This window comes from Pongo abelii, chromosome 12 (assembly GCF_028885655.2).
Source record: "Pongo abelii isolate AG06213 chromosome 12, NHGRI_mPonAbe1-v2.0_pri, whole genome shotgun sequence".
In the NCBI taxonomy this organism is placed as follows: domain Eukaryota; kingdom Metazoa; phylum Chordata; class Mammalia; order Primates; family Hominidae; genus Pongo; species Pongo abelii.
In genome coordinates, this window is record NC_071997.2 from 63380700 (window position 1) to 63393624 (window position 12925).

The window sequence follows — 12925 nt, forward strand, 5'->3', positions numbered from 1 at the left end:
CATCCAACCTAATCATGCTATATTATCTTTTGTATACATTGCCCAACTGATTTGCAATGATTTTGTTAAGAAATTTTGCATCTATATTTATGACAGAGATCACTCTTTAATTTCACTTTTTCATACAATCCATTAAATCAAGTTAACAATATTCTTATGAAATGAGTTGGAAGTACTCCTGGTTTTGTTTTCCCCCTATACATTTGAATAGTTTGTATAAGTTTAGAGTAATTTGTATCTTCAATATTTGTTAGATTGCCTGTAAAAACCATCTTGGTCTGAAATTTTCTCTTGTGAAGTTTATAAATTTTTGACCCTATTCCTTTACTACTATTGTACATTTGTTTTCAATTTTATTAATTTTTGAATTGTCAATATTATTTCTTTCCTCATATGTATTTTGTATACATTATGCTCATCCCTCATTTGTAAAATTGAAGGCCTAACTCAATGTTCAGCCATTCTTCTATAAAATAAAGATTTAAGGCTATCAGTTTTTCACTACATATTGCTATAGCTACTACTCATAAGGTTCTATATGCAGTGTTTTCATTATTGCACAGTTCTAAATGTGTTTTACTTTTATTCATGAATTTTTTGTTAGCGCTTGTATTATTTAGAATTAGTATACCTGATTTCAAAACAAATGGGTAATTTGGTTTTATTTAGAGAAAAATGTTTATTTTATCCTAATTAAAATTAGGTCAGAAAAATTTCTTCTTTTATGATGCCAATCATTTGAATTTTTTTTGAGATTTAATTTATGTCTCAGCAAGTGACCAATATTTGTAAATGTTTCTTTTTCTTTTTCTTTTTTGAGACAGAGTCTCGCTCTGTCACCCAGGCTGGAGTGCAGCAGCGTGATCTCGGCTCACTGCAAGCTCCGCCTCCCGGGTTCATGCCGTTGTCCTGCCTCAGCCTCCCAAGTAGCTGGGACTACAGACACCCGCCACCACACCTGGCTAATTTTTTTTTTTTTTTTTTTGTATTTTTAGTAGAGACGGGGTTTCACTGTGTTAGCCAGGATGGTCTCGATCTCCTGACCTCGCGATCCACCTGCCTCGGCCTCCCAAAGTGCTGGGATTACAGACGTGAGCCACTGTGCCCGGCCGTAAATGTTTCATACGTGCTTAAGAGGATATATATTCTGCAGTGTTCTACATATGTTTATTAACATAAGCTTGTTAATTGTGTTAAACATTTTTTATAGCTGTAACTACTTCATTTATAGCTTACTGAAAGATATATGTTAAAATCTTCAACTAGGATAATGAAATTGTTAAATTCTCAATTCTTATAATTTTTCTTTTATGTATTTTGGTAAGTATATATAATCTAGAATTTTTATATATTGCTAGTGAATTTAATTTTTTATCCTGAAATAGGGGCTAGACAATTCTTCTAAGAAACATGGGATTTACCAGTTCCCAAAAGTCAGGTACATGATATTGTATCCAGTTTATGAGTCACAGTTTTATTTCTTTCTCACTCACAGTAGGGAAATATCTAAGGCCATAACCTTTGATGGGGTTTTGATAAGTTTTTACCTCTCGTGGCTTCAGAATATTTTGGAAGTTCTACCAACCTTGTAGTGCACTTCATGTGAACAGTTATGAAATAATATCAGTATGAGGAAAAATATAGCAGTCTTATCCCAATAAAAACTGGTAAATATTAGTATTTTTCCAAATGGTGAGAATCAATGTCTTTAGTTTTATTTGTTAGGATTATTTGTGGCTATTTCACCTGAAGACATGGGAATGGATTAGATATTCCCCTATGGCACTGGGGATTAAAAAAAGATGTATGGGAGCAACTTTTAAAAATTAAGAGTTTTATATTGTAATACACAATATTTAGAGTCTCTATTTTCTCTGAGACCTTTCACTTTCCTGGCCATCAGTGAATGGAAGTTGCTAACTTTGAGCCAAACAGGATCAAGGAAAATGGAATTGGGATTCAACATGAGTTATTACCTCTTGAACTGGAAAGACATGTAAACATGAAAGATGAGGCTGAAAATTTGGTTCAGCCGTTCTGTGCCATGAGCACAAAAAAATCCATCTGCAATATGCGAAAAAGAGGGAAGTAAAATTTAGAGAAGAAGAGAGAAGAGGTAACACGTGGCTTCAGGGAGAGAAGCAGACTTGGGTGTTGGTGTCAGCAGAGTTCCTGGATGTAGTCTTTTTGATAACCAGCTGCTTTTCTTGCCCTCAGATTTTTTTAGATATTCTTATATCCTTGCAATAAACCACCCTTTCTGGCTTATGTGACTCTGAGTGAATTTCTGTACTTGCTGATCTGAAACGTTACTGTGCACAACAACTATAGAGCAGCCTTCAGAGCAGTTGGAGAGTCTTGGAACCATTCGTTGTGGTTAGTGGTGTCTGAAGCACCTGAAGGGGTTCTTTACAGGAGATAGGTCTTGAATATAGGTTGAGTCTAAGGCACTTCAACAACTTGCCACCATCACATTGCACTTTTGATCCAGTGCATTCCAAGTCATAAGAAATTGTAAGAAATGTGAGTATACACTGAATTCAATGCTAAATGACTTTATTGAAACTTAAAGAAATCAAACATAACTAGTAGAGAAAAATTTCAGAATGACGTGGTAAAAACCACTAGAGCCCATATTTTTTCTGCACAGCATATTCAGATGACTAAATCCATAGTAGCTTTAAAAAACTGTTTAGTTCTCCACTGTGTCCCCACAGAAGGAAATGTCCACAACCCATAGTATACTGGTCGTGAAACAGCTTTCTGAGTAAAATAACAGGCTTGCCCCTAATAAAGAGAAAAGAAGAAGCCTATATTAATGTCTATTCAAGGATTCTTTTCTTGCAGAGGATTGGGGGAGTAGGGGTTTCCAAACTAGCTATGTGCTAATGTCAAGGTTTATCTGTCTGTTGTGATGAAATCAATCAATTCAGAGATCTGGAAAATTGCTGTTAAGTTAGATTCCTAGGTAGACACTTTGTTTTTGTGCAGCTGTTCTTTGAATGTCCAGAAATTAAGTGATTGTCTGAGCTATAGAAAGTTAATAGATTCTATTAGCATTCTTCTTTCATTTAGCCATTCATGCATTGTTTTGAATATGACTTGAGTCTACTCTTGATTCACACTTAAAAGGCAGTGTTCCATAACATTTAAGAGCACAGAATCCAGGGCCAAAATGCTTGGAATTGACCCGGGCAAGGATTTTGTGACCTCTCTGTACCTCAGTTTCCTCATCCATAAAGTAGGATTAAAATAGAACCTATAAGATTGCTGTGAAGAACCAACTGAGTTAACACACTTAAAGCACATAGAACGGTACCTGATACAGAGCAAGCACTGCACAAATGTTGGCCTTGATGACCATCCCTGCATCACTGGTGCCCACTATGGACACGCGTGAGGATAGCCTGACAATCCCACCAGCACTAACTTAGGGTGCACAGTAGGGATGCTACTCACCTTGCATCTCCTCAGCCATGTATGTTGGAATCCCACGACACATGTTTGCAATGTTTTCTCCAAACTTGCTCAGGTCATCGACTTTGTTCGGGTTGACTGAGTACATCAGGCCCTTGGGAGGTGGTCCTTCTGGTCCCTTACCCTGAAGCTGAGTGTGGAAAAGACAGGTAGAAAGGAAGAATGGGAGAGAATGAATGCCAAGCCCAGTGGTTTGTTGACTTGAGGGGTATACAAGGCCAACAGTGAGTATTGCTCAGCTAAATTTTTCCATAATCAAGATGAAGAAGAGCCATTTCTAGCTTATTCTGTATATCTTAGCATTTCTAAGTGTCCTAAGGGATTTAGCTGGTTTGAAACCTCAGCTTCTCATAAAAACAGAAGTCTGAGGCTAAATTTATTCTGAAACTTGGATCTCATTTGGTCATCATAGATTCCTTGGATTAGACTATGTAATAATCATCTTCTGAGAATGCAGTTTATTTATTTTCTCTACCTTGTCAATGAAAGGTACCCATTTATCAGTTATAGGAATACGAACTCAGGCAAATATTTTAAAGCATTATGGAACTCTTCTTTCCACTTACCTGGATTAGTATGGCCAGACAAAATATACAATACCCAGTTACATTTGAATTTCAGATAGACAATGGATCTTTTTTTAGTATATCCCAAATATTGCATAGGATATATTATACTAAAAAGACCTGCTGCTTACCTAAAATTCAAACCTAACTGGATATCTTCTATTTTCATTTGCTAAATCTAATAACCCTAACTAACTCTTGCAGAAAAATGTCCTTGGCAAAGTACTGAGGCTCCTATTGGTGTGACCAGAACTTTGCTTCTCTAACGGTCAAGGTTTCAAGTGCTTTGCTCAGCGGTTGTAGAGGTAGGTGTGAGCCACAACATTTGATGTGGCAGAAGTTGCCTTCCCTCAGGCAATCACCAATAACTTCCCCCATTGTGCTGCACACTACAACATACTGTGGTCAAGAGGGAATGACTGTGATCTTCCTGTTATTTACTGAAGGATGTAAAACCTCTCCCCTCACCAAAAATAAAAAGGCTTTTATTTTTACCTTCTTTTCCTTGACCAGTGCATCAAGGGATTGAATGGAGGGCATGACTTCCTTGTTCATTTTGTGCACAATGCATGCCTTCTTTCGAAAGAGTCTGGTTGCAGCAAAGCCCTGTTAAAGTAGATGGCAAATAGTGAGGCATGTGTTCTCCAAGGAGCTTTTCTTATCAGAAGTCAGTTCCACCTGCAGAGAGAAATGGAACTCCAAGATCGTGATGAGCTGGGATAAGAGCACTGGATGTGGCACTGCTTGGCAATCATATTTATTGCTGACATTTGTGAGGACAGACTGCAATTCTGTGAGGGCAGAGACTAAGCATCTAACTGGTTTGCTTTATTTTCAGGTTCCAGCATGATAAAAACCCCTCTATATAAGTCTGTTTTACTGAAATAGACTTTAAAAGCTATCATGTTTTAGTCTCCTTTGATCCTCACATTTCAAGGAGACAGGTAAGACAAATATTATTTTTCCAATTGATGAGATAAAATTGAAACAATAAAGAGTTTGCTATTGAAAGAGTTTGCTATTTAAAAGTATAACGTTTGTTAAATATATAGCTGATAATTCCAGAGTTGGGTCTCCTAACTAGTGCTAAGTGTTCCTTTCTTTGCTCCTCTCTTTCTTTGCTTCTCTTTTCCTTTCCTTCTCTCTTTCTTTCCTTCTCTCTTTCTATTTTTCTTTCTCTCTTTCTTTTTTCTTTCTTTCTCTCTCTTTCTTTCTTTCTTTTTTCCTCTCTTACCAATTAATATTGTCATTTACATTTCCCGAGTTTTAGATGAAATGTCAATTTCATTCTCTTTAGAAGGTCGTAAAACCTCCTTTGAAAACAAAGTGAGATAGTCTAAGCTTTGGAAGCAGTAATGTTGTATAAGTCTTTCAGCATTATTGAGGGTATCTGCAGGCAAGGCAAAAGGATGTTCATATTTGTTGTATATACTCAATCCCTTGAACATAGTGTTTATTGGTTTGAATTTTAACTGATCATGCAACACTTATTAACAGTAGTTATCTCTAGGGAACAAAATTGGATGAGCAAAATGGGCACCTTTACTTATAACTGTATGCTATGTGTAATTAGAATTTATTTTTAATTTCTTTATGGTTAACATGCACATTTTTTGTTAAAAAGAAAACCAATTTTTCAACAATAGAGTGAAAATTGCACGTTGGCTACCTACATTTCCATAATCCCAGATGGAATTCCAGGAGTCCCATCCATTGTTATTGTCAACATTGGCCACATTGTGTTCATTGTTGACACTCACTGACTGCTGCCCACTTCCAGCATTGTTGTTGTCATTGTTGACGTTGATATTCTGAAGTTTATAAGAGATTGAGAGTGATTTAATACCACATTTCCTTGCAAATGCATTTTGGTAGCAAACTTGAAAAGGTGAGACTTACATAGCTAGCAAGGGCAGGAGCTAGAAAGACTCCAAGAAGTCCAGCAAAGACAATCTGAAATCACAAATAACATTGGTCTCCTGTTACATGGCACAATGATATCTTCTTCTTTCTTCCTCTATCCAAGCTTATAAAAAATATTCACTAATTTTACCAATGTGTTCAGTTCTAGTTCAGTGTGTTTTCTTCTTCTCTTACCTTGCATTTTTTAACCATAAAAGTTTTTAACCATAAAAGTTTTAATGGTAATGTGAAATTGCTGATTAATTATAAGTAATTATATTAATGTGATACATAGTTTTAGAATTTTTAGTGTAGGTCTTATGAAATGCTGGAAAAATTGATGAAGAAGGGAAGTTGAGAGCCAGGAAAGCTGCTTTCATCTCATTGCTGCTTTCATCTCAAAGCTGCTTTCATCTCATTGCCATCCAGTACTGAGGAAGAAAATGTAATTTTCAAATAGTGATAAATCAAATTATTGAATCAAATCCCTTTTAAAGTAAAACCCAGAATGTACCATCTTGTTTCTCTTCAGTTTAATAAGTGGTATCATAAAGATGACTTTGCTAAGATGATACTTCTGGAAATGTCAGAATAGAGTTTAAAAATTTTTAAGATTGCTCAAAATATTAACTTTATAATAAAACATATACTTGGCAAATGAATTTCCTATAAATTATCATTGGTCAGAATGCTGTTTTGTTGAATTATATTGTGTAATATAAACCATAGGTGTTATTAGAAAGCAGAGAACTGCCTTTCTTATTTAGAGCTTTCAAGGACTTGCTATAAATGATTATTTTTTAAATGCTTTATAAATCTTCATGATTTTTCTATTTTGGATAAACTCAGCTATAGTTAATGACAGAGCATCCTACCTTGAGTAGATATTTGGATTATTTAAATCTAGTAAAAGAAGAAAGTTATACTTCTTTGAGTATTAAGAGGTGGGAGTAAAGATTCACTTTTAAGTTATTGAAAATATGTGTATTCTCCTAAATATTAACAAAAATGATTTGGGGTAACTGACATGGCTTGGTTATTCAGCTTAAATTTGTACTGTGGCTTATGTTACACAGGTTGTTGATGTTCACCTCCCACTCACTTGTTTCTAATTGTTTTATAAGGTCTAAAATTCTCTCTTTAGAGAAATTCAGAAAATTCACCTGGCACATATTTTGACCTCCTAGGAAACATATTTGTATTAGTATTGAATTTTGGTCAGTGCCCCAATATAAGAAAGTTACTGTTTTAAAATAAAGCAAACTATCTTATTTTCCTTGGAAAAAAAATAAGTTTTACAATAAATAGCCATAAATGAATACTATGGTTTGAAATGGCTATAAGTTCTAAAAATCACATCTGAAAATGATTTCAGTTAATTTTCCTATTTAACATGGGATGTTTTCTTCCTAATAGAAATAATCTTTTTATTAAAAAAAACTTTCCAAAGCAATGGATTAGTAGGCCGGTTGGATGCCAGTGATGAGAAAGCAAGGATAGAGTGTCTGGCTGGCAAGAGTGATCAGCAGAGGTGACATCACTAGCAGTGTCCCAGCATACTTGGTTTAATTATTTATCACAGGGTCCCTGACATTGCTTGTCAGAGCACAGAGCTTTATGCAGGGTGCCTCATTCTTGGTACCTAGTCTCATTTCCTTTGCCTGGGACAAAATAGTTTTGAGAACTGCTCTAGAGATTCAAGGTAACTTTTAAAAAAAAATTTAAATTTTTTTCCCAATAGCTTAAAAAGGAGTTAAAAATCAGTCTCCTAAAAAGTCAGAGGTAGAAGAAATTTTAGAGAACACCTAGTACAATGCAATCATTTTACAGATAAGGTAACTGAGCTTCAGGGGTTAAGTGAGTTGGCCAAACTTATACCTCTTGTTCACAGCAGAACTAGGAGAGAAATCAAATCTAACCTGTGTCTGGAGCTCCCTCTGACTCTTTTAAACTTTGCTGCTATTAAGAGGACCTAGTTCTAGGTAATCATTTTACATTTGCAGCCCCATTATAAAGTAGTGTCTGCCGTAACGTTTTCCAGTGAGTAGTATGTTGAAACATGAAAATAATCATCTGATTCTAGCCCCTTTGCATCGTGTTGTGAGAAACCCGGCACTACTAGTTACTTTGGCAGGGTTTCTCGGTCCACCTCCTCCTAGACTCTCAGGTTTCTGTCTGGAACCACAGGAGAGATGCTGTGGTAGCTTCATATTTCAGATGCTTTCTTAAATAAATGGTCATGCTAGAGCCCAAGGCAAATCTTTCTTTCTTGGAGATCCATTCTACTGTAACAAATGTGACAAGAAGTCTATCTCAGCCACTTATTTTGACAATAAGCTTTTCATCTTTCCTGAACATGCTCAGGAATTTTGGTAAATAAAAGGAGGAATTCAAGAATGAGGGATGATCGGCACTTTCTAGGGCTTAGGAACTGCTTACCCTGCATGGAGACTGGAATCAGGTGATGTGGAAAGTCATTTTGTTAAAAATAGGTCAGTGTAAGGTGCTCAGACAGCTGTCTAATCTCAGCACAATTATCCTTCTCTATAGAGATGCTTATGAATGCCATGATTACATAAATAGAAAAAAGATTTTTTTTCATTATTTCTTCTTCTAAAAAAAAGGGATACACGTGCAGAACGTGCAGGTTTGTTACATAGGTATATGTGTGCCATGGTGGTTCGCTGCCCCTATTGACCCGTCCTCTAAGTTCCCTCCCCTCACTCTCCACCCCCCAACAGGACCTGGTGTGTGTTGTTCCCCTCTCTGTGTCCATGTGTTTGAAAAGAGAATTTTTCTAAAATTTTCCATGATGGGGCCATAAGAAGCAGACCTCCCAAATCTCAGAATATTGACAGTCTCCAACCATATGGCAGTAAATTCAAAAGGAAAAATCTACTCACTGTGAACTTCATCTTGTCTTCACGAAAGCAGTGGACAGAGGAGTAGGCAAGCATGGACCTGAATGAGAAGCCTTCTCATATTTGTACTTAACCAGGTTGACTCAAACTAGGTGTTATCAGGTGGGGGTCAAAGACTTATCTTCCTCAATTTCTCCTATCTGTGCCATGAGCCAGTGTACCAGGAAACCTTTCAGAATATCTGCATGCTTAGCAAGGAAATTTCACATGGAGTTGACCTGACTCATCACTTGTTGAAGCTGAAGGTATCACAACAAACTCAATATGATTTATGATAACTTCTCACCCAATCGAAGCTGTGGGTGTGAGTATTTTACACGTTAACATTGCTCAGATTCAGAAAAAGAATAATCCCTAAAATCAAACAAAATCACAGCTGAAAAGCCACGTGTATACAAGGCCTTCCAGATAGCAGCTCCTATAGGAATGTAGGAATGGTTTCCACTTCTTAACTTTTATCTGAGCCCATGGCAATGGTTTTGCTTAGACTAAACATGTTTTGTGAGCAACTCCCACCAAACCTATCCCTTTTCTGCAGTGTTGAGCTCATTTAATGATAGCACCATATATCTGGTATAGCCCTTTCTTCTCAGCCTCACATCCAGTTAGTTACTGTCATTTTATCTCTGAAATGCCTCTCAACTCTGACCTTGCCCACAGCTCCCCTCACCTGGACTTTCACAACAGTCATGCAATTGATCACTCTGGTCACCAGTTTCTTATATTCCAATGCATTTTCTTCATTAACCCTGAGGTTGTCTTTCTGAGGTGCATAGATAGACATGACTCTATCATGCTTGGAAATTTCACTGGCAGCCTACAGAAAATTCAAAGTCATTGGAATGGCATCCAGGGTCCTTCGTAATAAGATTTCCAAAGGCTTCCTGTCTGCCACTTTATGCTATGTACCTACATTCTAGCTCCACCAGCGTTCCCACCATTCCTGGAAAAGTCAAGATGTGTATGTCTCCATGCCTTTGTACATGCTGTTGTTTTATCTTGGAGGGCCACCCCCTAGCCTCTCTCTTGGTAGACTCCTGTTCATTGTTCAAGGCTCAGCTCAAATATCACTGCCTCCATCACATCTCCCCCATCTGCTAGATAGAACTTTCCTAGTGTTTGTTTTTTCCTTCTGGGAACTATAAAAGCAATATCTTTTTATTTGCTTCTAGATAATTTAGTTTTCAGAAGTTACATTAAAATAATAAAAATATTTTCATCAAAAGCAGAGAGTAGAAACTGTCAATTGGGCAGACAAGTAAAAGCTCAAAACAGGTTTGGAGGTGTGAGTTGGTTTTAATTTTTTTCCTGCTTCTTCCTATACAGTGAAGCTAGTAAATTAAATTTGCCAAAGAGGAAAACTGTATTTCGTTAACTACCAATCTATAAATTTTACCTTTGGAAACTTCGTGCCCAAAATTTTCCTCCTGTGCATGGATTGAAACCATAAGATGGGATCACATGGTTATAAAGCTTGATTCGCTATCAACATCTCTTCAAAAATGTTGGTAGGAGTGGATTAGAACAGCTGCAGTATTACTGGATATTTTTTAATGTGTCCACTGATTTCTTTCAAACTCACTCTTTATCCACAAAAGGTGATAAGCCTGGAGTAAGGGGCAGACATGTGTGAAGAGGCCTTCATCTGCTTCAGAAACTTCATGTCACTGAGAAGTCAATGAGTGGGCAACATGGTCTCTACCTTTAAACTCAGCCACTGGTAGTCATCTTGGTACACAGGTGCAGTGCCCAGCACACATTTTGCATGTCATAGCAAGGACAAGGGCCTGAAGTTCTGCAGTGGACCTGTGAAATGCTGGTCTGGAAGTTGTTCCATGACAGATAGACAGATAGATAGATAGATAGATAGATACATACATACATACATACATACATTCATACACACATACACATACATAGATACACACACATACATAGGTAGAGTTCAGGGTCCAATAATCCCCCCCTTAGAGACTGACAATTCACATTCACACATCAAATGGGCTAAGAAATTTATAAGGGAAAAATCTATGTTTCATCCAGGTTCTTCTCATCTCAGTTGACTACAGAACCTGATTGTTTTCCCTTTTTCTTTTATTTATTTGTCCTAACATCTCATAACAACTCTGGGGACCTCTGCCTTAGTGAAACAATTGTGCCGCCTCTGAGGATGCACCCTGGATTTAAAAACCCATTTGGGGAGCTACTGGATGAAGCTGGGAGCCAGGAGACCTAGATTCTATTTTCCCATCTTTCAATGAGTCATTTATTTTTTTCCTTTAGGCCTCAGGTTTCTTGTGGGTAAAGAGAAGAAATTCCTCCTTTATACAATATTGGTACTTCAATGGCTCTACAACCAGAAAAACCTCTTTTTCTGTACTTTGTGTGGTGTGGAAGGTTGGGGGAGAGGGAGTGTGGGGGTTGAGGTGGGGGTCAACCCTCACCTCAATCCTGGTCTCATCCAAGGCCAAAACTCCTAATGAAGCATGAGCAAGACTTTTGCCCTGAGAACTGTGTTTTATGTTTCATTCTTCCCATGAAGAAGAATGTCTTCCCAGGAAGATAGAACATACCAATGTTTTTGGTCACCTCCATAGAATCTAAAATATGCAGACACATATATGGTGCTCCGTAGGCCCCTTGTAAAAATTTTACTTGCGTAAAGGAGATGTTAAGCTACGGGATAAAAAGTGCATTATATTTAGTCATTTCTGGTTTTGGTGCCAGCCTGAGAGGGGCTGCCCTACACTGGCTGTGATGACACATTGAGGGAGTCTCAGTTGATGGTGTGACCTCTGTGGCTTGGGGTTAGTGTGGAACAAACCAGCCCATGGGTAAATAGAGCCTGCCCTGCCTGCAGAGATTGATGCTGGGCCATGCCAAGAAACAAGCCCCTATCGTCATTTTATCTCACAATGCACACATACCCAAGGCTTCATTCTACTCCACACCCTGTGTTGTACTCTGTGGAAACTCCCTCCGTGTGGAGCAGACGGGATGCATCCCATGTGCAATATGCTCCTGTGTGCAACTGGAGGGAGGCCTGCAAAGGACTAAACTGCTCATTTAAAGATGTCAGTCAGATCCCAAATGGTTGGAACCAAAGTGCTTTCCCACAGAAATCAGACTTTTCACATTCCTTCTTGTTCTCTGAGTGGAAGGGAATGTTTGCCTATAGGGTACATTTTAATCATTAAATATTCTTATTCAAGATTCCATCTCTGTACAGACCTGTTAATGGGCTGACCTAGTGGTTATTAATACCTATGAAGCCCTTAGTAACCTTGGCTTCCATTTCATTCTTGCTCCATTTTCTGATAGTTAGGACTCAACTGGCCTTAGTCCATTTGTCTGCAAATGATAATTTATTTGTTTGAGTGTGGAAGTCCCTTCATGCAGAGACTCTATTTCAGTCTCCTTGCCTTTACTCTTGTCTTTCTGAGCAAATTGCACACCAGTCTGATGGTCCTTTGGATGGTCCCCAGTTAAGTGATTCATTATGAGGTCTGAATACACTTCACTGTGGAGAAATTTCTGCCCCTCCCTGGTCTTGATTTCCCAGCCTGTAGCTGAGACTCTCATGATGGTTCTGGTGACTACAGCCTTGGTGCTTGCAGCAGTGACACACCCTTATCAAAGCCTCCATATATACTTATGGCTAGGAATGACACTTCTAAAAAATAGTGATAGAAACACGTAAAATAACATTTTAATAGTTATTGCTAGAGGATCTTCAAGTTCCAGAAAATCCAAACTTAATACATAATTATTTTTGTATAGGGGAGAAATTCTTTTCAAGTTACAGCAGAGTGGAGGGAGCACTTTGCATTACCGAGCAGATATTTTTGTTGTTTCCTCTGGGACCATTGCCTTCCAAAATACATATAACTCTGCCTTTCTGTGGCTGTTTGTATGTCTGTTCAATTTCATTTGCCAAACCTTCTGGATCCCCTCAGAGGCAGGCAGTGATATATTATGCCTAAGATTAGTTGTTACCTTGAGTGGTAGAGTGATATAAATGGGGTTTGGAAAAATCTTGCTAAAAGAAGATCTCCTGAG

The 12925-nt window shown here is 37.7% G+C and overlaps 1 protein-coding gene across 1 annotated transcript; it reads right to left on the minus strand.

The window, feature by feature from the left end:
* Nucleotides 1-2539: 2539 nt before the first annotated feature.
* GKN1 (gastrokine 1) lies at nucleotides 2540-8902 on the minus strand. Its single transcript, XM_002811944.4, has 6 exons — nucleotides 8849-8902; nucleotides 5943-5996; nucleotides 5717-5854; nucleotides 4539-4649; nucleotides 3460-3607; nucleotides 2540-2787 (listed from the first exon to the last, which is right to left on the minus strand). Exons 1-6 carry the CDS (start codon nucleotides 8900-8902, stop codon nucleotides 2693-2695), a joined length of 600 nt encoding a protein of 199 aa, XP_002811990.4. The 3' UTR covers nucleotides 2540-2692.
* Nucleotides 8903-12925: the final 4023 nt, after the last annotated feature.

Coding starts and splice junctions, on each gene's coding strand:
- GKN1 (XM_002811944.4), bottom strand. CDS start 8,902: ATGCTTGCCTACTCCTCTGTCCACTGCTTTCGTGAAGACAAGATGAAG. Junction 4,650..5,716: donor CCATCTGGGATTATGGAAAT/GTAGGTAGCCAA, acceptor CTACTTTAACAG/GGCTTTGCTGCAACCAGACT. Junction 3,608..4,538: donor CACTGGTCAAGGAAAAGAAG/GTAAAAATAAAA, acceptor TTCCACACTCAG/CTTCAGGGTAAGGGACCAGA.